The following is a 25,374-nucleotide window of genomic DNA, read 5'->3' as shown; positions in this document are numbered from 1 at the left end:
TCATGTGGAAGCTGAAGACCTTTGACCACTACTTGGTATTATAGAAATTTCGGGTCATAACATTATTATCGGGTATAACATCCTCAACCAACGTAGCAATACTATCAACGGCTTTAAATGACATATTATACTCACATTTTAAAGCAACGAACTATCCTGGATGCAACTTGTAACAATGTCATTCTACTCCCCTCATATAAGGTTTTTTCGGAAGCACTTAGCATGTCAAAAAAGGCTTTTGCTCTTGGGTTTGGTTGTTCTTCATCAATCATTGGTACACGGTCGTCATTAATGAAATCATTAGACTGAAAGGCATCAAGTACCATTTCTCTATATGGGTTCTCATTTTGTTGGATTTGAGGCTCTTCGGGATAATATTTTTCTCCATGGGAGATCCAATTGTAGTAGTTTGGAAAAAAACCATTTGTAACAAGATGCTCTTCTACTTCAATGTCAAATAAATATTTTAAGTTTTTACATTTAGTACAAGGACACCTAAGTTTATGTTGTTCCAAATCATATGAATCTTGACATCTAGCAAATTCAATAAATCCACGAACTCCCTTTACAAATCTAGCGATATGACGTTTCTTCTTATCTACTCTTTCTTCGTACATCCAGCTACGTTCAGATCTCTTCATTTTAATCTATAGGCAATATATAGCAAACTAACCATTTTAAATAATAATATTTAATTTCAACAAAAAAACAATGGTTATCTCATCCTCCATTTTATGCTAATTTCAAGATTTCAATTGGGTCCTTATCACTCCAACCTAAACCCATCAATGTACGTTTCAAGTCACTAGCAAACACACATTTGTGATTTATTAATGAGAAAAAAAATCGGCAGCAATTCCCCTTAGTTCTCCAAATACACAATGTGGAATAGATACATATTCCACATATGTATTTAGAGAATATTGAAGAAAATTGCAACCAAATTCTTTTCTCATTAATAAAATCACAACTATGTGTTTACTACCTAAGTGACTTGAAACGTACAAAGACAGTCCCAAAATGGGGACTATTCAAGAATTGCTCCTAATGAGTAATTCTTGAACGGGTACTAGGTCATTATATATTAAACAAGTTGTCAAAATTATAAGGCAAATTTATACAATCCACTAATCAAATGACATTACTAATTTAACAAATTTATACATCATGCTCATTCTAACTTAATTTCGTCAATTATAAGGCAAATTTATACAATCCTAACATTATAATACCTTCATAAAATTATACTACCTTCAACAATACTACTTCAATATTACTAAAACTAAGTTACTACCTTCAATAATACTAATATTATCAAGATAACCTTCAATTACATCCCCTAATCAAATGACATTACCAATTTAACAAAAACCCCAATTTCTAACCCTAACTCAAATTAATTAACAAAAATGCTAATTAAATTACAACTACATGCATTAATAAGCATCACTAATGTATAAATTACAACTAGATACTAAATAAGCATCACAACTTAAACAAAATATGAAGGATTGAAGTAATTAAATTAATTTGAGTCGAAAACAAACCTTTATGAAAAAGAAGAACAGTGAAGGAAGGGTCGATAGTGATGTGGTGTGCGGATGGTGGCGTCGAGTGGTGGCGTCCGATGGTGGTGGTAGTTGATGGTGGCGTCGGGTCCTTAGCTTTTTTTTTTGTTAAGAAGATGAATGAATGGTGACGGGTCAAGAAATGAGAGTTGAAAACATAGCAGGGGATTGGCGACGGTTTGTGTAACACCCCGGCCCAAACCAGGTCGGGAGCGGTTACTTATGATAGCTCACCAAGCTGTGTACATGGCCCACAGATCAACACGGGTCCTTTATAGCGCATTTTGTCCTCACTCATGCGCATCCCGGAAACCTTCCCAGGAGGTCACCCATCCTAAGACTACTCCCAGTCAAGCACGCTTAACTTTGGAGTTCTTTCGCATGGATGACCATAAAAGAAAGTGCACTTTGTTGACATGAGTAGTACTTATAATCCCTTTAAGCACTAGTCATTTAAGCCTATCACTGGACCTCTTCAATTACCGTGGGGTGTTACAGTTTGTGGTCGCCAATTTGGCGACGGGTAATGGTCGCTACTTTTGGCGACGGTTTTTGGTCGCCAAAATGGATAATATGACGTCGCCCGTGGATTTTCTACAGATTTTCGGATAAAAAGCTACAGTCGCCAAATTGGTGACTGTTTTCCGTCGCCCGCCTTTTTTTTTCTGTCGCCAAATTGGCGATTGTTTTGACAGTCGCCTACTGTAGACGCCTTTACGTTGTTTTCTTGTAGTGTCTTCCCTATTTCTTATTTTATAACAGATTCTTTATTTTAACATTAACAATAATAATTGTGCGTTTTTGAATTAACAAAAAATTCACATGGTATCCTCAAACTTTGTCATTTTGCACGTGGTACCCAACTTTTTAAGTTTGTGCGCATGTTACCTTTGAGATTTGATTTTGTAGCACAACGTACCCTTTTTTATCATTTTTAAAATTTTCAATTGAGCATAAATCATAGACCAAAAATAGGAATTGACTAATTTTTTTTTCAAATTGGTTATCTTTTCGCGATCTATAGATTGATAAAATAAAAATGGTCATTCGGAAATTTAAGATCGAAAATATGGTTGATTTGAGATTTTCGTTTAAAAAAAACCTATAAAATGTCAGTTGACAATTTTTTTTTCTCAAATTGTAGATTATGCGGAGATAATCATTTTAGGAAAAAAAATTGCCCGATTCTGAATTCCGGTCTAAGAGTTATGTGCAATTGAGTTTTTTTATAGCGACAAAAAAGGCACTGATATTTGATTAGTTTACACCATTTCACTTCCCGTTTCTCAAGCATTTTGCCTTCTTTAGCACGTTTCTAGCTCACTATCGCTCGTGTTTTGCCCTTCATTTCATGTACATCGATATTATGACTCCCCATACTCTTTTGTAGGGGATTGGCCTTGGAAAAGGCAAGACGTATTGAAGATCGAGTGAAGAAGCTAACTCGTGTTAGCTTGAGAATAAAAGGAGTGAAAAACCTGAAGAAGCATGTTCTGCCGGCAGACCGGCAGCCGGTCCAGCCACCGACAGAACACCCTCACCTGTCACTACAAGGAAAAATGAAAAAATCTGAAGAAGTATGCTCTGCCGGCAGCCGGTCCACCGACAGAGCACAACAACCCCTTGAGGATGAAGATAGAAGAAGAAGAAGAAGAAGAAGAAGAAGAAGAAAGCAAGAATTATTTGGTCTCGCTACCGTTGCACGAACACGTAGCCGGCCATCCGGTAGAAGACGCATCAAGGAAGAAATTGGAGTATAGAAGAGTGTGTTCTGCCGGCAGGCCGGCAACCGGTCCACCGGCATAACACGCACGCTAGTTAAATTTCCAAGTTTCAAGTCCAAATTGCAAAAGGCGCGCTACCGGTAACCAGACTGGTAGCCAGTCCACCGGCACAGAGCGACAGCTGCGGATTTATGGGCTTTACTTCCTCTTCTTCTCTAATTCAATGAAAGACCATAAATACCCCTTCCCAAAATCAATTGTACAGACAACCTTAGACCTATATTTTTCCTTGCCTAGTTTGAATCTCTCCTAATTAGTTTGCTAATCCTTCCTTAATTACAACAAGTTCTTCATTAATTACTTCATTATTAGTACTAGAAATTGGGTTGTAAAAAGATTGAAGATTTCTCCTTTCTTATAATTTCAATCCAAGTTCCTTTCTTTTCTATTGAATTAGTACAATTTCTCTCCTTAGTTTCATTTGTTTACATTTGCTTTCTTAAGGACCGGCAGCCAGTCCAGCCACCGGCAGAACAACCTCACCTGTCACTACAAGGAAAAATGGAAAAATCTGAAGAAGTATGCTCTGCCGGCAGGCCGGCAGCCGATCCACCGACAGAGCACAACAATCCCTTGAGGATGAAGATAGAAGAAGAAGAAGAAGAAGAAGAAGAAGAAGAAAAAGAAGAAGAAGAAGAAGAAAAAAAAGCAAGAATTATTTGGTCTCGCTACCGTTGCACGAACCGGTAGCCGACCATCCGGTAGAAGACGCACCAAGGAAGAAATTGGAGTATAGAAGAGCGTGTTATGTCGGCAGGCCGACAACCGGTCCACCGGCATAACACGCACGCTAGTTAAATTTCCAAGTTTCAAGTCCAAATTGCAAAAGGCGCGCTACCGGTAGCCAGACTGGTAGCCAGTCCACCGGCATAGAGCGATAGCTGCGGATTTATGGGCTTTACTTCCTCTTCTTCTCTAATTCAATGAAAGACCATAAAAACCCCTTCCCAAAATCAATTGTACAGACAACCCTAGACCTATATTTTTCCTTACCAAGTTTGAATCTCTCCTAATTAGTTTGCTAATCCTTCCTTAATTAGAACAAGTTCTTCATTAATTACTTCATTATTAGTACTAGAAATTGGGTTGTAAAAATATTGAAGATTTCTCCTTTCTTATAATTTCAATCCAAGTTACTTTCTTTTCTATTGAATTGGTACAATTTTCTCTCCTTAGTTTCATTTGTTTACATTTGCTTTCTTAAGTTTTGTTTAGCTGTTTATGTTAGAATTCTTCTCTTTGTTGTTTTATTGTTTTTATCTCTCTCTTGTTCATCTTTTCCTTGTTCACCATTGTTGTTTTCACCCAAAGATTGAATCTTTGAGTTTTTTGTGTTAAAGTTTGTGTCTTTTGGCTTAATCCTTACCCATCTTAAACTAATTTGTCTTTCCTCATAATCTTGTTGGTTTGTTGCATGATTAGTAGTAGAATTATTAAGACTCTTCCAAACTTACTATTATTCGAAATTTAGGCTAATGCGTGAGTTTAGAAATGATTAGCAATTCATCATATGAATAATACTATGAGTTGCTTCATTGTTACAAAAAGCTTTGAGTTGTCCAAATAACAGCCAAATTCTACTTCAGTTCTTTTCGATTTCGTTTCTCGACCTAATGATCTCTACATTCTTATAGAGAGTAAATTGATGAAACAAAAATAGTAGCATTTATGATTTATATACACACTCCAATGATTATTTAGTGACTATATTTCGATGAAATCGTAGTTTGTACTCTGTGTAACTACGTAAGATTACATTACATCATATTAACATAACAATTTAATCAAATAAATTCATTATTTATCCGTCAGCTTCTGAAATTTATTTTAATGCTAGAATACAAACTACAAATGTATGATACCATAAGTGGGGCAAAAATAAAAATGATAACTTGAACTATTACAAATGTCCATTATTTATTTGATAATTTTAATCTACTTATATTAGGATACTTTTATTAAGATACATTTGATCTACTTCTATTAGGATAGTTTTATTAAAACTTGTTTTAAATATTAAGAAATCTATTTTTCTTAGGATAATTTTATTTGTTAATTTTTTTCAAAATCTGCTCTTATTAGGATTTCAATTTATTAAAAAATTGTTATTTTATTTGTCAATTTTTTTTCGAAATTTACCTAGTTAAAATTTCTAAAAAAGTTGGATTCTCTGCTTGAAAAGTTCTTACTTATATATACACTCTATATGTATGTATTGATTGATTCCCCAAAACTACGGACTGCCAAACTCAGTAAAACACTAAACAACAACAAAAAAAAAGTCATCCTTTCTGTGGATGTGAAGCTCAAACAACAACAATGGCGAAATGCGCAAACCCTAATCCAATCCTCATCTTCTCACACACTTCTCCACAAAACACCCCTCGAATATCCAACTTAATTACAATTCCTGCCACCACCGCTTCTAGAACCTTCCCCTCGTTTTCTCTCTCTTCCTCTACCTCCCGCCGCCACCACCGCCAGCCGTTATTCGCCGCCGCTGCTTCCGCCACCGAGTTATATTCGGCGCCGTCTCATTCCGGCGATAAGAAGCTTCTCCTAGAAGTTAAGGATCTTACTGCTGTCATCGCTGAGTCTCAGCAGCAGATTCTTAATGGCGTTAATCTCACCGTTTACGAAGGCGAGGTTTGTGCTTTAATTTTAATTTGTTCGATTTTGTCTTGTGAAGTTTTTGCTATTTTGTTGGATGTAATTTGATGTGATTAGTATATAATTGGATGAGATTGCGTGGTTATTATATAATTAAACATGTATCATATCATGTTCAGGAGTAATTCGTCGATTTCGACAGTATTTTAGCTTCAGGTAAGAATTTGAATTTGTGTTATTTTAGTTGAATTCGTCAAATTCGACAGTATTATGGCTTTCGGTAAGAATTTGAGTTATTTCAGCTGAATTTGTCGAATTCGACAGTATTATAGTTTCAGGTAAGAATTTGTGTTAGTCCAGATGAGATTCTTTACACTGATTTGATGTTAGTTGTAGATAGAAGATATGGTCAGGGATTCACTCGGAGCTAATAGAATCGAAGGAATTGTTGCCTCAGTGTGGATTAAGTAGTGTTTACGAAGTTAATAGATTCGGAGGAATTATTGCCTCAGTGTGGATTAAGTAGTGCTTGCGAAGTTAATAGATTCGGAGGAATTATTGCCTCAGTGTGGATTAAGTAGTGTTTACGAAGTTAATAGATTCGGAGGAATTATTGCCTCAGTGTGGACTATGGATTAAGTAGTGTTTACGAAGTTAATAGATTGGGAGGAATTACTGCCTTAGTGTGGATTATTGAATGAAACGAGGTTATTGTATGAATAACATGTATGAAATCATATTCAGAAGTAATTCGACAGTATTTTAGCTTCAGGAAAGTATGTGTTGTTTCAGTTGAGATTGGCGGAGTTTGATTTGATGTTAGTTGCAGACAGTAGATATGGTTAAGGATTCATGTGTATGTGTATGTATGTTTGATTAAGTTGTGTTTGCGAAGTTAATGGAATTGGAGGAATTACTGCATTAGTGTGGATTATCGAGTTCTAGTCAAGCAAACTCGGGACTCAGTGTTCTATCGAGGTCGATAAAAAATATCGGACCTCAAAATTTGAGACTACGAAAGCAGCATGAAACTGGATTTAGTGGAGAACTTTCACTTTGAATCTTAGACACTGAAACAAATTAGTAACGTTAATTTTAGCTGTAATTTGCTTCTATGGCTGAATATGTTTCGTTTTTGGTAAAATGTCATGGTAAAAGTTGGTTCTGGCAAATTTTAATATTGGCAGTTGCATCACGTAATGGCTTATAATTCTGCCAATTAGATGTCACCACGGAGAGTATTACATGTTTCGAAAACAAAGTTTATTCTCAAAATCAATCCATGTGCTACTAACAGGCATTGCATACTTAGGTTACCAGGAACAGATTATTACTTTGATATTAACCGTATCGCCTCTCTGGAGCCTGCGGGCCTGTGGCTTTAGCTCATTTGTGTTAGAAAGTCAATTATTAGATCATAGCTACATTCCACTTTTCGTATCGTTTTATTTTCGATGGTTTTTTTTCCTGGCTATTACAAGTTACAACCTATGTTATCCGTGTGCGGCGTTAAACACTAGGACATGGTATGACACTCGAACACGTCATATTAAGGCAAAAACATGTGGATTTTCCAGAATGATTTTGGACACTTGGGCACATACTCATGTTGGATACCTCTAAATTAGTAAGAGTAATATAGATCATCTAAATGCACGAACAATTAACCTCCCTTCCACTCATAGAGTTTTGTTTGAATGTGACTCCGTTGAATGGTTTTCTCTACTTAGTTTTACTTCCGATTTCTGATTATTGTTGGATCAACATGTTTGAATATTTGTATATATGGCGATATTGTTTCAGAATCTTCCATAGTAATACTCATTAGGGTTATTTGGTTCTGTAGTTTAGTTATCAATGTGCTCTCTATTGCTTTATCAATTGTGGGTTGGTTTTTCAGCAAAACTTGTTTGACATCAACTTGTTGCTGTAGGTGCATGCCATAATGGGGAAAAATGGTTCTGGCAAAAGTACATTTTCCAAGGTTAGTGGTTTCTTAGTTGTAGTCTTTCATATACCCTTTTAATTATCAGAAGTTAAAGTCTAGTGTGCTTCTTGCTGGATATGTTATTGTCGGCCGGAACTTCAGGAACTAGTTGCTATACAAACATGCCGGCACTTCTATTTTAATATTTTAACCTAAAAGTTCCTCAAGTATTATTTGATGTGTAGTGTCCATAATTTACTGCTTACTATTCACGATGGGTTCAGTTGAGAATCTGTGTTTCTTCGTTTTCCCTATTGGCTTTTATGATGTCACTGGGGAATTTGCAATCCGTCAGCTGCGTTTTATATATTTTATGATGCCAATTTTCGCAATGTTTTCAAATTTCAATGATCAATTAAGCAGCCTTGCTGTAATATGTAGGTTCTTGTTGGACATCCAGATTATGAAGTTACAGGAGGAACGGTGACTTTTAAAGGTCAAAACTTACTTGAGATGGAGCCAGAGGAAAGGTCTCTATCAGGGATTTTTATGAGTTTCCAGTCACCAGTTGAGATTCCGGGAGTGAGCAATTCAGAATTCCTAAATATGGCATATAATGCACGACAAAGAAAACTTGGTCTTCCCGAATTAGGCGTTATAGAGGTACTCAATACATTTTGAACTGATATGGACCCAGCTATGTGTTTTTTCCATCTTAAGATTTTTGTAGACGCTCCTACTTTAATTTTGTGTGTAAAGAGTCTAAGGATGGCTATGCCATTCTTGCTGTTAGTGGTGTTTATTGTATTGATAGTGTTTCATTCTGTACGGTCCCTCTTTCTCTCGATTTCATCTTTGCATCTTATTAATCAACTAACATGGTAAAGACCCTTTTGTTTGACTAACAACTAGATTTTCTGCTTTACTATTTTCTATCATCTTCACGACTCCATGAAATTAATCTCACAAATTTGTATGTAGCATCTATAAAAGAGGCATTTGATAAAGATAATTGGAACAACCTCCTTCGTCTTTTTCCCAAAAGACGGAGCAATACGTATACGTTATCTCATGCTTGAATTTTGTATTTTAAATTTTGTCTATGTTTTTCCCTTTATTAATTAGTTGGCTTACAATTTATGGAAATATTAATTAGTTTTGGGATATTTTGTTTACCTTTTGCAGTTCTTTCAGCATGTATACAGCAAGCTTAAAATGGTGAACATGAAGGAAGATTTTCTAAACAGAAATGTCAATGAAGGTTTTAGTGGCGGAGAAAAGAAGCGTAATGAAATATTGCAATTAGCGGTATGTTTCTATTTTTCTGCAACAAATATATGAAAAAAACTTGGGGTGAAGGGATTGTTCTGGTATTATTTTCATCGTAGATCCTATCTCTTCCTGAGGGTAATGTGTAATAGATATTCGTACTCAAAGAATAAACAAGGCTTATAATGAAGCATGGAATGAAAAACATTTAATATCTACTAGTGTCGGTTATTTTTTTTTTTAAAACGAAGCGATTCCCGATCTTTCCATTACATGGGTACACTGCTCTTAGTAGGACAGAGGTCAAGTCCTTTTTAACTTACAATGGACTAGTGAGTTATGGTGGGACCCTTCCCAGATCCCCGATTTGCAAGGACTCCATCGTGCACCGGGCACTAACGAGTTATGGTACTATTTGAGAAACAAGTCACGTTGTATTTCTGCATCTAATGACATCTCTATGATCCAGGTTTTGGGAGCTGACTTGGCAATACTAGATGAAATTGACTCTGGGCTAGATGTAGATGCACTCCAGGATGTCGCAAAAGCAGTCAACGTGCTGTTGACTCCAAGTAACTCTGTGTTGATGATTACTCATTATCAGCGTCTTCTAGACTACATAAAGCCAGCGTATATTCACATCATGGTAAGTCAAGAAGTTATGATCAGTGTGTGTTGTATTTTGTGAATTTAAAACGACAAATTACCAATGTTATGTGGTGCCTCAACTATGTAGGGGGAGGGGATTATATCCTCTTCATAAGGACTTCTATGTTAACTAGATCATACTGCCATTCACTGAATTAAGTTGTAGTCTATTAGGAGGAAGATTGCATGGAGATAGTATTCTACTGTCGAAGGCTGCAATTTCATAGTCACAGTTTCAAAAGTAGCCCTACTGACCTAAACGGCCGATACTGGTTATATTTACAGATATGTGAAGGAACTTTATAAGTACCCACAATGGCTGATAAGCTCTATACTTTGCCTTTATTAACCGGCATGGCAGATCCGTGGCCAGTATATAAACCGACACAACCAATATTATTATAATACGCTGCTATGACCAATGAAGAACAAGCCCCCCATCCCCACCCACTCCACAAAATATATTTCACCCCTCAACCCCCAATTCTACATTGGCCACTGCTAATTCTAATTGTTTATCCTTTCTTTCAGAAAAATGGAAGAATAGTGAAGACTGGAGATAGTTCCCTTGCTTTAGTCCTTGAGAAGGAAGGCTACAAAGCATTATCAGCTTCATGATTTCATTCCAGATGGTATTACATGCTTTTCTCCTCTTGTTTCTGCGTTGACTTGGAAATTAAGGGTACACATTTTCTAAAAAGTTGAATCAAAACTTGAACGTTTGTCACTTCTTTCCCTATCTACTTTTTGTGATTTCTGTAATGGCCTGTTGTTGGATCTGTTTGATGTTGCTACCAATTTGTGATAACACTTGTGACGTAAATGACTTGTTAACATCTTTTTTAAGATTAAAAATACTGGGTTTCTCATAACACGGTCAATGAGTCATGTAATCTCATTGCCTGCTTAATAATGATTTGGTTTTCCTGGTTTTAAAATAAAATATGGTTTTTGTTAGTACGTAAACTGTACTCGATTTTGCAAAGTATTACCCAAGTGTTTTTTGCCCAGCACTGCCTAAAACTTCAAGATTTTATTTATCACGGGGCCAAAGACTTGCATTTCTTTGTCTTTGGAGTATGATGGAATAATGCAAAAGAGCTCATTAGACTCTCTTTGCTTCTTGTATCATGATAGCATCAAAGTTATCACCGGGAACATATTTGAGCTAATTGAGGAGATTTAACAAACAAACACCTATTTTCTTTAATTAATACTCCGTATATGCCTTCTCTACCATTTTGTTTATCCAATGATGTCTCGCTTTACTGGTAAAAACTGAGGCTTTACCATCCGCCTTAGACTCTATTGGTAAAAACGTCATCAAAGGTTAAGACCATTGCCAATGGGTCAGCTGTTCAAGCATTGTTACAGAAAAGGAAAACTGAGGGCTATTATTAATAGATAGATTGTACGTTTGAATCCCCCTCCCCTCGTGTGCATCTTTTACACCTTAAAAGCTTATTCTGACCATTTTTTTGTTCAGAGGAGTTACTTGTTGGCGGCGATCTTCAGTTGTGCTGTACAGAAGAGGGCTTTACCAAATTTTGTAGGCTGACATCCGAGGGGGGAATATATTGTCAAACTCGCCATGCCTCTTGCAGTTGCCCTAGTACCATCCTATTTATATTTGGTGGATTTTTATACTGCAAATTGATTAATGTAGTCTTTTTTCTATTCTTGCTGTATAACTGTAGCATAAACAGTGGTATTCGGAAAACTTCACTTTGTCTGTGTCAGACACTCCGATGCTTCGTTCAAGTCCAAAATATGATGTTCTTCCACAAATCAGTCGTGCCTGACAATGTACACCATTTCGGGTTTGATACTTGCAGCCAAATCCAAAAAATATAGCGGGGCACATTCTTGCACTATAGTGAATAAGTGTTTCTTTGTATGTCCTCTGTAAAATGTACTATCTTGTAATAATTTCTTTGTAAAACTTCATAATCGCCGCCTAATCGGTATAGTGCCAAGTTGTTCTCTATGATTAGCTGAAATTTCAGTAATTATGTGAATTTTATGTAAAGCAGGCGTAAAATTTTAAATGGGGAGATATTCACTTGAATTGTTCTCTGAGTTTCAATTGTATGAGTAAAAGATTACTTTAAGACTGAAACTATTTAAATTGAAATAGTTTTTTTTTTTCTGAACAAGTGAACATAAACTGAAATGAATTAGACTCGACTTATTAATGAGCAATTGTAAACACGACTGAAGTGAACATGAAGTTAACGCGAAATTAACATAGGAGTAATTATATTACGATTATACTAGATCGAATTGTTTTTTTGATAACGGTATTAAGTGAGACCAAATTTTACGAAGCCGATTGTATCATTGTGAACATGTGAGTATCTGGACTCCTCGAGCACATTTAGGCTACCTAGTTGGTCTCACTTAGACGGACCATTTTGGTCTGAAATAAATAAATAATAAGATGATATTTTGTGACCATTTAACGCTAAATATGACCACTTTTGAAAAACGAGTTCCATAAACTGTAATACTGGTCCACTGGCAAAAGCAACCGACCCGATCCGATAAGACTGACTCGAGGCCTAAAGTGACCTGTACATCACCCGAATTAACCTGTCCCGACCCGAACATGATTCGAGCTTTCTTGACCCGTAACCGACCCGACCTGAAAATGACCCGATCTTAAACCACCAAACCAAAAAATGGTCCGACAAAATATAACTCTAATTGAACCGAAAAGATTTGAAATGACTATTTCTCTATTATTCATTGACCCGAAACAACCCGACCCGCTTGACCTGAAACAGACCCGACAAACCCGAAATGACCCGTCCCGACCCGAATTAACCCGATATCATTGTGAGACCCGAACTAACCCGACCCGAATCCGATCGATTAACCCGTTTTACCAGGTCTAACCTTGCGGTCACATTTGAGTATTTGACCATAAAATGGTCACAAAATCCCGTCTTAATGTTTTAGACAAAAATGGTTGTCTCGAACTTGGGTAGGCTACCAAAGCAAGATTAGCAGGATTCTGAACTCTGAAGTACCAGAAATAACTTCCAAAGTCGCACCATCTGGTAAATCTCCTTGATCTTGGTTTCATTTTTGTACTTTGGCCATTTACAATTTCTTTGATTATCTCACTTTTAGACAGAATTTTGTAATTCTTGCCCGTTGATTTTTAATTAGTTACTCTTTCCGTCTCAGTCATTTATATACCTTTCATATTCATTGCGCGCGAGTATTTTAATTAAAGGTAAACAAATGATTGGGACGGGACGGAGGGAGTATTTGTTTGATGTTAATCGCTCTTAATATATTGATGAAATTTCAATGGACATGTTTGTTTGTGAGATATTATGTGTTGGAAATTAGAGCTGTTATTTACCTAATTTGCCGTTACTATGACGGTTTCGTATGATGATTCATGTTATCCGACCCAAATCATATTTGATTATGTAGCTGTTCATGTTATCCGACCCAAATCATAATAGGCGGTTTCCGGATGACGCATAATGCAATGGGAATAGTGAGAATTGCAATGAGAATTGAGTCCGGTGTTAGTGAGTCATTTTGTTTTATTCCGGCATATGCACAATTGAGGAATAGTGAGTCTTTAGCTCAATCGGAAATGGAAGTAACTTTGCTAGTTGTTTTTGTTGGTTTGATGAAATTTAAGTGGTTGAACCGAACTTTTTGCTAAGTATCCATGATTAATATCTGTAGCCGATTTGAACAAAGTAGCTTTTTGGTAAATCAATTATATGAAGGGTTTTGCTAACATGTGCCCTAAGGGCACATGCTAATAAGTTAATTATAGAAACTTTGTTAAGAATAGGAAAATCCGATGAAGGGTTTTTCCAATTAAGAAGGGTGGGTTGGCAAATTGATCTCAATATGCATCATATCTCTTTTTTACGAGTCCTTACCCAGTTACCCTTGTCGAGATTAGCGCACCTTTTGATTTTATTTCAGTGAAACTTGGTTATGTTGATCAATGCTCTTGCACAGTTAATCAATCTTCTGAATTCTAGCATGTCCAAATTTGGCAGTCACTAAGGGCAACACTATGAATCGGCTTAACTGTGCTGCGCGTCTCATGCTGGTTTCAGATCTTGACTATACAATGGTCGGTAATATTTAACCTCGTCATATTATTATTTAAAACTAATTTCTTTCAGGAAGATCATTAATTTTTTTGGATATGGGTATGGTACTGGTCACAGGTTGATCATGATGATCCTCATAACGGTGCTCTGCATAGATTCAACTCATTGTGGGAAGCATACTATCGCCATGATTCCTTGCTAGTTTTTTCGACTGGAAGATCTCCGACTAGTTACACAAAATTGAGGAATGAGAAACCTTTGCTAACTCCAGATATAACTGTTATGTCTGTGGGAACTGAAATTGCTTACGGCGATTCAATGGTGCCTGATTATGACTGGGAAAGATCTTTGAACCATAAGTGGGACAGGGAGATCGTGACAGACGAAACTGCCAAGTTCCCTGAACTTGTTTTCCAGGTCTCTTCTTTCAGCATTAATTATTAAAATGTTTGTTCTCGTAAAATGTTGAATTTATGCGTCGCTGATCATAAAATGTTGAATTCAGTCTGAAACTGAGCAGCGCCCTCATAAGGTGAGCTTCTTTGTCGACAAAGCTAAGGCTCCTCAAATCATCAATCTTCTTCAGGCACGCCTCGTGGCACGTGGGGTGAGATACTGAAAACTGAGAACGATACTTTAAACATTACTCCACCCATCCCAGTCAACTGTCTGTATTCCTAATCCATCAAAATTGTTTCAATCCGTCTCATTGTAGACGGACACTATCCGTCTAAAGCTGTAGACGGATAGTGGCCCTCTCACAAAATGCAAGTGGGAAGGCAAGTGGGGGTATCCATTTCCCACCCACTTGCACTATCCACTCTCATTTTGTGAGAGGGACTATCCGTCTACAGTTTTAGACGGATAGTGTCCGTCTAAAGTGAGAATTTGTGAAATTGTTTACACTTCCAGTTTTCCACTGTGGGGACTGTGGGTAAATTTTTGTGTTATTTTCTAACCAACAACCTTTGTTATTGGTGGACCACAAATCTGTCTCATGTTTTCAAGTAAATATTTCCGAAACACTCTCGTTCTCATTTCCTTGGTTTTCGTGCCAAGAGCAAAGTAAAATAGTTGAATGGGAAGGAGGTAGTATCTCATAATGTCTGGTTCAGTCTGTAAGATTGTAGAGCCTTTATTACCTTACAATGTCAATGATATCGGTGTGAATAATCTTATTGCTCAGTTAGATATTAAAATTATTTATAGCGGTGGCGAAGCTCTGGACGTACTACCTCGAGGAGCAGGCAAAGGGCAGGCTCTTGCTTACCTGTTGAAGAAATTTCAAGCTGATGATAAGTACCCCATAAACACCCTTGTATGCGGTGATTCTGGAAATGATGCTGAATTGTTTACCGTTCCTGGAGTATATGGTGTCATGGTTAGTGTTAAAGGTTTTTATAATTTCACAACCTATAAATTTACCTTGACTTTGTATTATGTTTCGCTCTCCCTTTTGTTTTTCATTTTTCCCTTTTCTATTTTTTTCGCATTTTGAGGTGTGCGTTCACCCATGGACGGTTCTAAAGGATGATTCATGTCAGCCAACCCCAAATCATTTTGGGATTAAGGCTCTGATGGTGTTGTTGTACTTCATGAGTTGTGTAGTTCTTTCTCGATATGACGTTGACGATTACCTTTCATTTTGCAGGTCAGTAATGCACAAGAGGAGTTACTAGAATGGCATGCACAAAATGCAAAGAACAATGAAAACATAATTCATGCATCTGAAAGATGTGCCGCTGGTATCATGCAAGCCATTGGTCATTTTGATCTCGGCCCTAGTTCATCACCTAGAGATGCAATTGACTTATCTCAGTGCATGACCGAAAATATGAATCCAGGATTTGAGATTGTAAAATTTTACTTGTCTTGTGAACGATGGCGACGTGGGGACGTAACAAAGTCTGGCGATTTCTTCCAGAACTTGAAGTCACACTTTGTATGCCCCACTAGAATCTGTTTCTTTCTTTTTCAGCTTGAAATAATTACATTTCATACTAAAGTTGTCCGTTTTTCTTACATGGTCAAAACCAAATCCAAAGCATTAGAGTTGGTACATGGCCTTGGGGAGATATGGGTTCGGATGTTATTGCTGATTGCGCTAGGGTAGGCTTTATTCAGAATGAGTTCCTTCTCTTAACCTGTTTAGTGTGTGATATTAGTAATATACTGTTTTTTTCAACAGACACGCTGTTACTTACGCTGCTTGTTTGATTTTTCAATTCAGCATCCATCCGGTATCTTTGTTCATCCTTCTGGAGTGCAGAAATGTTTTGATGAATGCTTAACTGCACTAGAGAATTCATATGGGAATGAGAAAGGTTGCGGCTTTTGGTTGTGGTTGGATCGCATTAGTTCTGCTCAGATTGGTTCTGATACATGGCTAGTGAAATTCGATAAATGGGAACAATCAGGTAATTAAGAGTTTGCTTTCTATGTTTTTGGATCGGGAGCAGATAACTCGTTGCTGCCTCAGCTGTACTATTGACTTCATGATTTCTTGTTTTCCCCTCCTCCCAGCATGTTTCCAAAACCATATAACATGAAAAAAAAAAAAAAAAAAAAAAAAAAAAAAAAAAATAAATAAATAAATAGTTGGGACCCACAAATATATTAATTTCAGGGAGTGGGAAGGAAAATTCTTCACTGACTAGAACTGAAGAATTAGTATTGTTGGGCAATTCTATATTTCTATGGTAAGACCGTCTTTTTATATGAGACTATTAATAGTAACTATGTTATACTTGAAAAATAACTTAAAATGATAGTACTTGTAAACTTAAAAATTTAAGTTACTTTTCAATTACAACATAGTTACTTTTAATGATCTCATACACAAAGACGGTTTTACCATAGAATTTGTAAGTATTGTTTGTCCGTGTCATTACAACTTACTTACAAGCTAGTAGCTGTACTGATTACCTTTTGTATCCCCTATTATTATCATCCTATAAATAATAAGCTACATCTGTTTGCAACTTCAAGTGTGTTAACTATGCTACTCACACTTGATTAGAAGTATCTGACAACGGTGTGTGTCCAAGCGTTGGCTCCTGTATAGCAGAAAATGAAGTGTCCAAGTGTCGAGTGTCCGACATAACTTATGTAGTTCCGTTCCTAAAGGTTCAGCTCTACTTGCAAGTACAGTTGTGTCTTGTGCCTTGGTTATGTGTTGGAAATGGAAAACTTAGATGGGCGGAAATGCTGAATATATGTAGCTTTAACCTTGAAGGCTTGACCAACCAGTTCCAATTAGAACAGAACAACATTGATTTTTCATTTAATTCCCTTGGGGAGCGCTGTCGGCTGTCCACTAACCTCTTTTTTATTCAAATTACGCGAGTGTGTGTATCAAATCTGCATGAAGTGTCATAATACAAATAACATGTATAGTTTCTCTTCCCCTGATTTCGGAGTCAGAAATTCCCATGGTTGGGAATTTTGGATTGACAGTCGTGTCATCCTGTTGTTAAGATGACTCGATTCTTGTGGCATTTTCCCTTTTATCTTCAATTTTATTTTTGAGCAATATGACTTTTGTTCTCTATTCGATTTTCATCTTGAGTCATCTAGAAAAAAGTCGGTCTATTCAACCTATGAACAAGACTACTTACATCTGACTCCTATTACCCTGCCATTGGCAAAAGCCTTTGAGGCGTCACGCACCAGGGTAGTCTTTTGTTGCTTTATAGTTGAATAACTAGGATAAATGCTCGATCCTTTTTTTTTTTGGCAGCCGATAAAAAAGATAAATGATCTATCCTAATATAAATATTTGATTTTCATGTAGGTGAGGAGCGGCGTTGCTGTTTAACCACAGTTCTACTAAACTCAAAGGTACAGTTTCAACATCTAACAAATCTGCTAAACCTCGTCTCATTCGACTCTGTAAACTGAGCATGACAGTCTGGCTCACGTACTCAAATTTCAGGCCGATGGGTATACATGGATGCATATACATCAGACATGGATGAACGGATACACTGCAGATGGTCCAGGAAACTGGCTCTTCTAAAGACTTGGCAGTTGGCCCTGTGTTCTACCAATAATTGCAGCTGGATACCTTTCTTTACAGGTGTAATCGACAATCATTGTTGAATCGGAGGAATAACCATGTGTATTACAAATTACAATTTACAATGGATGCATAATTCTAGTCAAATTAGCAATGTTCTTCCTTTCTCGCATCATATTTGATAACCGATGGACTTAACATTCGTTCCTATCAGGTTGACGATGGGCTTAAATTAACAAGTCTCTTAAAATAACGTCTCATATTCTCGTACTAAAAGATTTTAAGACTCGCAGCTAAATGGCTAAATATACAAAAAAAAAAAGAAAAAAAAAATAATAATAAAAAAAAACAGTACCCAAATAGTGACGGTAATTAATATCAGGTTGATGAAGGGGTAAAAGCCGTAAAACCGTAAAACTAAACTTGTGCACAGAAAAAGGTGAAAATAAAATTTAAAAAATCGCCGTTGCCGGGGATCGAACCCGGGTCACCTGCGTGACAGGCAGGAATACTTACCACTATACTACAACGACTGGTTTGAATAATTACACAAACTGTTTTTATAAATACAGTAAATTAAAACATTCTAGAAGCTTCCAAACTGAGGTGTTGAGGATAAACCCCTTCAACTACCATTTACACTCACTTCTAACAACTCTATACCAACATTCTCAACACCATTTCTTCTCTTCTCAACTATTTTCAACTTGGTTAGTTTCTAACTCTTTTACTTTTTGTGGTTAATTTTGCCTAGTACAATTTCATCTTATCTTCTCTTTGTTAGGTGTTTAGCGTACTCTCTCTGTCCCAGTTAATAGTTACGGATATAACTTTTTATTTGTGAAGAGGATTTCAAATAAGAGTTTCTATTGACTGGTACGGAGGGAGTAGTTATAAATTGGCTTACTCATTTGATTGAATTTAATTCTTAGGGAAATAAATTGAAACTTTTCCCCCTTATTATCCTCATTTTCAGCTTTGTGAGCTTTTTGGTTAATGCAGTTTTTGTATAGCCAATTTACCGACTCCGTCCAAATCATTTGTTTAGCTTTGTTTAAAATACCTTCACAATGATTGAGACGGAGGGAGTACACGGTAGATTTATCTACCATGCTCAATGTACTCCTTTCGTCCCACACATTATATGTGAGGGGTATTTTAATCAAAGGTAAATAAATGATTGTATGGGAACTTTACAAAAACTGTGTTAAGACGATTTCTTGACATGGTCAGTGTGACCAAGGTCACGGGTTCGAATCTCACCCCTCAATTTTAAAGTGGACTCCTTTCGTCCCACACCTTATATGTGAGGGATATTTTAATCAAAGGTAAATAAATGATTGGATAGTAACTTTACAAAAACTGTGTTAAGACGATTTCTTGACATGGTATTAGAGTCAGTGTGACCAAAAGGTCACGGGTTCGAATCCCACCCCTCAATTTTAAAGTGGAATATTAACACCACGTATGCAGTTGCATTCACACTTCAAGCCCAAAGGACATTCGTGTGAGGGGCGTGTTAGAGTATAAAAACCAAACCTCGCGAAGCTGAAAATGTCGTTAAATGGGACTTTGATGCGTGAGTAAATTACGTTAGATTTATAATTTCAATATTTATTGTTTAGCATGCTTCCTCTTGATGCCAAGAAGAACACTACAAGTCTACAATCCATTTCTTATATTATTCAGTATTCACAAATGCTTATTTAAGACGCTGCTATATGTTTTTAACTGAAAAATGGGTCAAATAGATAGGTGAGACTAGGGGTGCTAACGAGCCGAGTCGAGCCCGAGCTTGGCCTTGCTCGGCTTGTGCTCAAGAACCAAAACTCGAGCTCGAGCCGATCTCGAGCTTACCCGAGCTTGAAAAAAATGTGCTCGTTATAAAGCTTGCGAGCTTTAACGCGAGCTCGAGCCAAACTCGAGCCCAAATCGAGCCTATATAAAACTGTTTATTTTTTCATTTTTTTCTTTCGATATTTTCAATAACAGGGCTCAAGGGTTATATGTAAAAATATTTGGCAAATCAGCGTGACATTTGATATGTGTGATACAAAAAATATAATTATGATAAAATATTTTTATAAAATATCACTAATATCTTATGTAATCAAACAAATTCGAGCTGCTCGCGAGCTTTTCGAGTCGAGCCAGCCTTTGCTCGACTTGACTCGTTAAGTTCTCGAGCCGAGTCCGAGCCCGAGCCGAGCTCGCACGAGCCGAGCTTTGACCGAGCCGATCTCGAGTAGCTCGCGAGCTGTCTCGTCTCATTAACACCCCTAGGTGAGACATAAAGCAAAACACCTGGAAATGAGAAAAACTTTGTGTGGTAATGTGGTATGGTACTTAAACCATTTTTGTGAAGACGATATTACCGTCTTAATGGAGACTAATGGTCAAAATAAAATAAAAAAATCGCCGTTGCCGGGGATCGAACCCGGGTCACCCGCGTGACAGGCGGGAATACTTACCACTATACTACAACGACTTGGTTGATGTAAGTTTTTCCACTTAATTGTTTTAACCTCTTATTTAAGAAGTTCTAGAAGTGCATTGAGGATAAACCTCTTCAACTACCATTTACACTCACACTTCTAACAACTCTTATACCAACATTCTCAACACCATTTCTTCTCTTCTCAAATATTTTCAATTTGGTTAGTTTCTATTTCCTTTATTTTTTGTGTTTTTTCTCATTTTAATTCCATATTATTTGGTTAGTTTCTATTTATCTTCTCTTTGATAGGGGTTTAGCGTACTCCGTGTGTCCGGTTAATAGTTACAAAGTACTCCCTCCACATTTCTATGTTCTTTCCATTTCATTATAATACTACTCACATATAAAGGAGAAATGGAAACAACATTAAAATGTGGAGGAAGTATAATTTTTATTTGTTAGGAGGATTTCAAAAAAGGGTATTTGTTGACTGGTACGAAGGGAGTAGTTATAAATTGGCTTGCTCATTTGATTGAATTTATTTCTTATAATTTTTATTTGTTAGGAGGATTTCAAAAAAAGGTATTTGTTGACCGGTACGGAGGGAGTAGTTATAAATTGGCTTGCTCATTTGATTGAATTTAATTTTGTGAGTGATGTTTTTGACTAATTGAATTCTTAGGGAAATAAATTGAATCTTTTCCCTTCATTATCCACATTTTCAGCTTTGCGAGCTTTTTGGTCAGTGTGGTTTTTGTAGAGCCACTTACATACTCCCTTCGTTCCAATCATTTTTATACCCTCACAATAAATGATTGGAACGGAGTGAGTACATGGTAGATAAGCATGTTTACATTGGTATGATCTGATAAACATGCTTGCTTATCTACCATGGGCAATGTACTCCCTTCATCTAATTCATTTTACCTTTTTTATTCGTTGTGGGGTATTTTAATCGAAGATAAATAAATAATTGGGACGGAGGGAGTAATTGGCTTTACAAAGACTGCATTGACCTAAAAGCTCACAAAGCTTAAAATGTGGGGAACTAGACTTTGATTCTTTGGAGCATGACTTGAGCTTTATAAGTTTGATATTTATTGTTTAGCCTGCCTACAATCCATGTTATTCACAAATTCTTATTTAAGACGTTGCTATCTGTTTTTAACTGAAAAACGGGTCAAATAGATAGGTAAGACAGAAAGCAAAACACCTAAGGAATGAGAAAAGCTTCATCCCACCTATTTATATGGTATAGTACCTGACCCGTTGTTTTTAAGATGGATATTACCGTTTTGAGGGAGACTAATTGGATTTCACTGATTATTAGCTTTGGTCACTGCTTCTTTTGTACCTGACAGTTTGCCCAATTTAGGGCAAAATTACTTACTGTACATGTTAAATTTTTGCTGCAGGAATGGCAGCAACTCAGCTTTCAAGCGCTTCAGCTTTAACACTCAAAAGTTTACCTTCATATGAAGGCCTTTGGTCTTCTAGAGGTTCTCCAAGTGTTAATGTTTCTGTAGTTTACCCGAATTCAGCTAGAAGGTCATTCCATGGTTTGATTGCTAGTGCTGTCTCAGTATCTGCAGCCAAGGTCAGCTTAAATCGTGCATATTCTTTTCCTGAAAAATACGCCATGCCTTATTGAAAAAAAAACGTGTGGATTGTTTCATACCCAATAATAGAATGGTAGTGAATTCGTTGAATTTTTTTCCAAAATGGGGCGTAAACACAAACAAATTAACGAAATGGGTTGAGTTTCAAAGTATTTACCCAAAATGGGTCCACGTCATCATCGAAGCTAGGCTCGGATTCAAGTCGCTCTCCCGCTCAGCGACCTTACCCAAAGTGTCACTTAATGTCCACCCAAACCTCAGTATGCTACTTAAAGGGCAAGTCGCTCCGGGAGTGAGCGATTTTAGCTCAAATCGCCTTCCCCCACAGCGACTTAGGTGCTTGCGCAAAAAAAAAAAAAAAAAAAAAAAAAAAAAAAAGCTGTTACGCAGAGTCGAACACAGGACCTTCCGCAAAACTAACACTTATTCAATATTACCTAACCATCAATGCAAGAAAGTTTATATGTTAAAAGGAAGTGATTAAAGATAATATTAAGTAATTGTTATTCAAGTCCCAAAACACATTTATTGCTGTTAGCATTAAATATGGAAATTTAATCCCCTTAATAAGACATCATATTACACTTGGTGTTATGGTAAGGGTTGGGAGAGAAATGTTATTAGATTGCGTGTTCTATTCCCATCAGCTACACTTCACTTGTCTTTTTTTTTTTTTTTTTAGTTTCAAAGTTATCCTATTTTGTTAAATTGTTTGTTATTTAAACCCATTTTGGAAAAAAATTCGAATTCGTTTGAAAAGCTCAAAATGAAACACAAATTCTCAAAAGAGACGGTCTCAGACACTATGTCTCATAGTTTATATATGTGAGACGGTCTTGGAAGAGACTAACCCGAAAAGGAAAAATAAAGTTAACTCGATGGGTTTACTAGTATATGAGATGTAACTCATGTTTTACCTTTCTGTGGGACAGTATACATCAATTAAGCCGCTAGGGGACAGAGTTCTGATAAAGATAAAGACGGTTGAGGAGAAAACTAGCAGTGGTATTTTTCTTCCATCATCAGCACAGAAAAAAGAACAATCAGGTGAAGTAGTCGCTGTCGGTTCAGGGAAGAGAGTTGGTGATGACAGGCTCCCAGTTGCTGTTGAGGTAGACGCTTCTTTGCTTGATTATTTAGGTGCTTTTATCATTCCTTCACGGCTTCACGTAATTGAAATGTAGACTGATTTTGCGTGTTTTACTCCGTAGATTGGCAAGGAAGTTGTATATTCCAAGTATGTGGGAACCGAAGTAGAAGTTGATGGACTAAGTCATCTTATAGTGAAGGAAGATGATATAATTGGCATCTTAGAAACTGATGATATCAAAGACCTTAAACCTTTAAACGACCGACTCTTAATCAAGGTTGGTGAATCTGGCTAATATGTTTTTTTATGCGTTTAGTGATGCATAAATGATGATATTGTTGTAATCTGTCCCGGTAATTTGTTGTCTTATTCCATTTTTGGGTGTCTCAGTCAATTGTTGTCCTTTCTATTTTAAGAATAAACTTGATGAGCAATTTGATCATTCACACTCAATTTGGTCCACTTGTCATTTAGTAATTGGCCCCCTCCTGTTTTATTGGTCTTATATGATTTTGCTATGAGTCTAGTTCATTTTAATTTGCTCTCGCTTGGTATTGTCTTTTACGAAGTCTAGAAGCTTTTATCGGAAAACAGGTACTCTTTGACGAAAAGATAGAATTAATGTTGCAATTACGCTTGGAAATTTCTCCCCGCTGCCTAGGAGTCTAAGACCCATGTTTTGTTTTTCATCTCCTGCGCCTTTTTCTCCGTTTATGTTATCCCAAAGGTTCCATATGACTGTATTATAGACTTTCTTCTGCTTTCCTGTCTCCGCAACTTGCTTTGTCCATTTTCAGTGAAACCTTTATCATCTCCGTTTCCTAAGAGGGCGCTGTCTGCACACCGCCCTGTCCCACTGGTCTCAAACGGTGTGTAGACAAGGCCTTCTTAGGAGACACAATCACACAAAGGCATTTAAACTGAACTTAAGAGCATCACCATGGCTTTCATAGTTGGTTACCGGGGATAATGATGGTGACTCGGTTAACATAACACCTAAATTTGTTGAACACTCGTATTTTTGCTTCTGATAGTGGAAAACTTGAAATTAAATGGAGGTTCGTTTCAGCTTGCGTTACCCCGACTCTCTGACACGGGTGCCGTGTCTGACGTGTGTCAGTGTCGGATACAGCTATTTTGTGCAAGTTTTTCAATTTTTTGGTCTAAAATGAAGTGTCAAAGGTGTCGTGTCGGTGTCGGACACGCGACACGGCAGGTAAGTGAAGTGTCGGAATAACGTAGGTTTCAGCCCCACTTTCATATTTTCCCGGACATGTTTACATTTTGCATTCTATTTTTGTATCGACAGGTAGCTGAGGCTGAGCAAAAAACAGCCGGGGGTTTGTTGCTGTCTGAATCAGCCAAGGAGAGACCTTCAATCGGAACGGTAATACTCTACCTTTGAACATTGTGCCCTAATCCTAACAACTGAAAAGTATGTAATCCAGTAATAATTCCTACGACGACTTTGTCAAGCTCTCAAGCCAATGTCTTGCAGTAGACTTTGTTTTCGATCAGTTAGAGCGATTAACTGAAAAACGCAGAGCAGTTGAGTTAAAGACTCTCCTTTATTTACAGGTAGTAGCAGCTGGGCCTGGTGTCCTGGATGAGGAGGGAAACCGACAGGCATTGCCAGTTTCGACAGGGAACACAGTGATGTATTCCAAGTACGCTGGTAATGACTTGAAAGGTGCTGACGGTTCAGACTACATTGCACTAAGAGTGTCCGATGTTATGGCCGTGCTTTCTTAAACCGGTCTCTTGCCCAACTACTCGTAGCTAATTCTGCATTACCCTCAAGATTTTGCAGCAATGGAATGTTGGTTCGAGTAATTTTTTTTTTGCGAAAATGGTTTAATCCCAAGTTTAGTATCCTTTTGGTAGGCATTATAACGAGTTGAGTTTATGCGACACGAATTTGGTTCCGAAGAGTTAGTTGTCAATCAGTTTTACTATGTGGGTTGCTATCAAATACTCCATATTACTTGCTCATCTTCTATGATTTTTTTTTTCATTTTTTCTTGTTTTATTCATTTTTTAAAATTTAGTTTAATTTCTTCGTCTCAGTCAAGTCGTCGCCATTTACTTTTCCTCCTAACCTCTCCTCTACTACTGTATAGTAACCGTATATTACCGCTAACATTTGGTGGTTGCCGACTAATGAGTGTCGAGGGTGTCAACCTACACAGTTGTAGTAAAACCAGTCTCAGTCCCTTCATTTGGAACGTTAGTGGATCAGGTAGCATATATGGAACGCTACGCTACGGGATCCAACTGATCAAAATCAAAATTATTTACTTAAGTTTATTG

General features: G+C 37.0%; 3 protein-coding genes and 2 non-coding genes across 8 annotated transcripts; 3 read left to right on the top strand and 2 right to left on the bottom strand.

Moving 5' to 3' along the window:
* The first annotated feature begins 5,584 nt into the window (after positions 1-5,584).
* Positions 5,585-11,813, top strand: LOC141646740 (ABC transporter I family member 6, chloroplastic). The gene is made up of 7 exons (XM_074454675.1): positions 5,585-5,998; positions 7,896-7,946; positions 8,331-8,552; positions 9,075-9,197; positions 9,628-9,804; positions 10,338-10,438; positions 11,293-11,813. The coding sequence occupies exons 1-6, from the start codon at positions 5,672-5,674 to the stop codon at positions 10,422-10,424; spliced, it is 987 nt and encodes a 328-aa protein (XP_074310776.1). The 5' UTR covers positions 5,585-5,671; the 3' UTR covers positions 10,425-10,438; positions 11,293-11,813.
* Positions 11,814-12,762: 949 nt separating this feature from the next.
* Positions 12,763-18,114, top strand: LOC141646738 (sucrose-phosphatase 2-like). Of its 3 annotated transcripts, none has more exons than XM_074454670.1 (9): positions 12,763-12,868; positions 13,844-13,920; positions 14,018-14,317; positions 14,406-14,507; positions 15,087-15,281; positions 15,552-15,842; positions 16,131-16,317; positions 17,694-17,740; positions 17,835-18,114. In XM_074454670.1, exons 2-9 carry the CDS (start codon positions 13,861-13,863, stop codon positions 17,916-17,918), a joined length of 1,266 nt encoding a protein of 421 aa, XP_074310771.1. In that variant the 5' UTR covers positions 12,763-12,868; positions 13,844-13,860; the 3' UTR covers positions 17,919-18,114. The 3 variants fall into 3 exon arrangements, with proteins under 3 accessions (XP_074310771.1, XP_074310772.1, XP_074310773.1); XM_074454671.1 differs by having other exon boundaries at positions 12,769-12,868; positions 13,803-13,920; XM_074454672.1 differs by having other exon boundaries at positions 12,777-12,868; positions 13,826-13,920.
* Positions 18,115-18,379: 265 nt separating this feature from the next.
* TRNAD-GUC (transfer RNA aspartic acid (anticodon GUC)) lies at positions 18,380-18,451 on the bottom strand. Its single transcript has one exon. It is a non-coding gene; the product is annotated as a tRNA-Asp (tRNA).
* An 87-nt stretch (positions 18,452-18,538) lies between these two features.
* Positions 18,539-25,056, top strand: LOC141646739 (20 kDa chaperonin, chloroplastic-like). Of its 2 annotated transcripts, XM_074454674.1 has the most exons (8): positions 18,632-18,970; positions 19,197-19,673; positions 20,202-20,575; positions 21,771-21,952; positions 22,907-23,086; positions 23,186-23,341; positions 24,374-24,451; positions 24,643-25,056. In XM_074454674.1, exons 4-8 carry the CDS (start codon positions 21,773-21,775, stop codon positions 24,814-24,816), a joined length of 768 nt encoding a protein of 255 aa, XP_074310775.1. In that variant the 5' UTR covers positions 18,632-18,970; positions 19,197-19,673; positions 20,202-20,575; positions 21,771-21,772; the 3' UTR covers positions 24,817-25,056. The 2 variants fall into 2 exon arrangements, with proteins under 2 accessions (XP_074310774.1, XP_074310775.1); XM_074454673.1 differs by lacking the exons at positions 18,632-18,970; positions 19,197-19,673; positions 20,202-20,575 and adding an exon at positions 18,539-18,628.
* Positions 20,335-20,406, bottom strand: TRNAD-GUC (transfer RNA aspartic acid (anticodon GUC)). The gene has a single exon. It is a non-coding gene; the product is annotated as a tRNA-Asp (tRNA).
* Positions 25,057-25,374: the final 318 nt, after the last annotated feature.

This window comes from Silene latifolia, chromosome 3 (assembly GCF_048544455.1).
Source record: "Silene latifolia isolate original U9 population chromosome 3, ASM4854445v1, whole genome shotgun sequence".
Lineage (NCBI taxonomy): Eukaryota > Viridiplantae > Streptophyta > Magnoliopsida > Caryophyllales > Caryophyllaceae > Silene > Silene latifolia.
This window is presented reverse-complemented; position numbering and strand designations above follow the sequence as displayed.

What these genes read in the sequence shown, in the direction of transcription:
- LOC141646740 (XM_074454675.1), top strand. Translation starts at nt 5,672, where the DNA reads ATGGCGAAATGCGCAAACCCTAATCCAATCCTCATCTTCTCACACACT. An exon ending in GCAAAAGTACATTTTCCAAG is followed by an intron (nt 7,947 to 8,330) that starts GTTAGTGGTTTC and finishes TGTAATATGTAG; the next exon opens with GTTCTTGTTGGACATCCAGA. An exon ending in CAGCGTATATTCACATCATG is followed by an intron (nt 9,805 to 10,337) that starts GTAAGTCAAGAA and finishes CCTTTCTTTCAG; the next exon opens with AAAAATGGAAGAATAGTGAA.
- LOC141646738 (XM_074454670.1), top strand. Translation starts at nt 13,861, where the DNA reads ATGAATCGGCTTAACTGTGCTGCGCGTCTCATGCTGGTTTCAGATCTT. An exon ending in TCCCTGAACTTGTTTTCCAG is followed by an intron (nt 14,318 to 14,405) that starts GTCTCTTCTTTC and finishes TGTTGAATTCAG; the next exon opens with TCTGAAACTGAGCAGCGCCC. An exon ending in CGATAAATGGGAACAATCAG is followed by an intron (nt 16,318 to 17,693) that starts GTAATTAAGAGT and finishes ATTTTCATGTAG; the next exon opens with GTGAGGAGCGGCGTTGCTGT.
- LOC141646739 (XM_074454673.1), top strand. Translation starts at nt 21,773, where the DNA reads ATGGCAGCAACTCAGCTTTCAAGCGCTTCAGCTTTAACACTCAAAAGT. An exon ending in TCTCAGTATCTGCAGCCAAG is followed by an intron (nt 21,953 to 22,906) that starts GTCAGCTTAAAT and finishes TCTGTGGGACAG; the next exon opens with TATACATCAATTAAGCCGCT. An exon ending in AGAGACCTTCAATCGGAACG is followed by an intron (nt 24,452 to 24,642) that starts GTAATACTCTAC and finishes CTTTATTTACAG; the next exon opens with GTAGTAGCAGCTGGGCCTGG.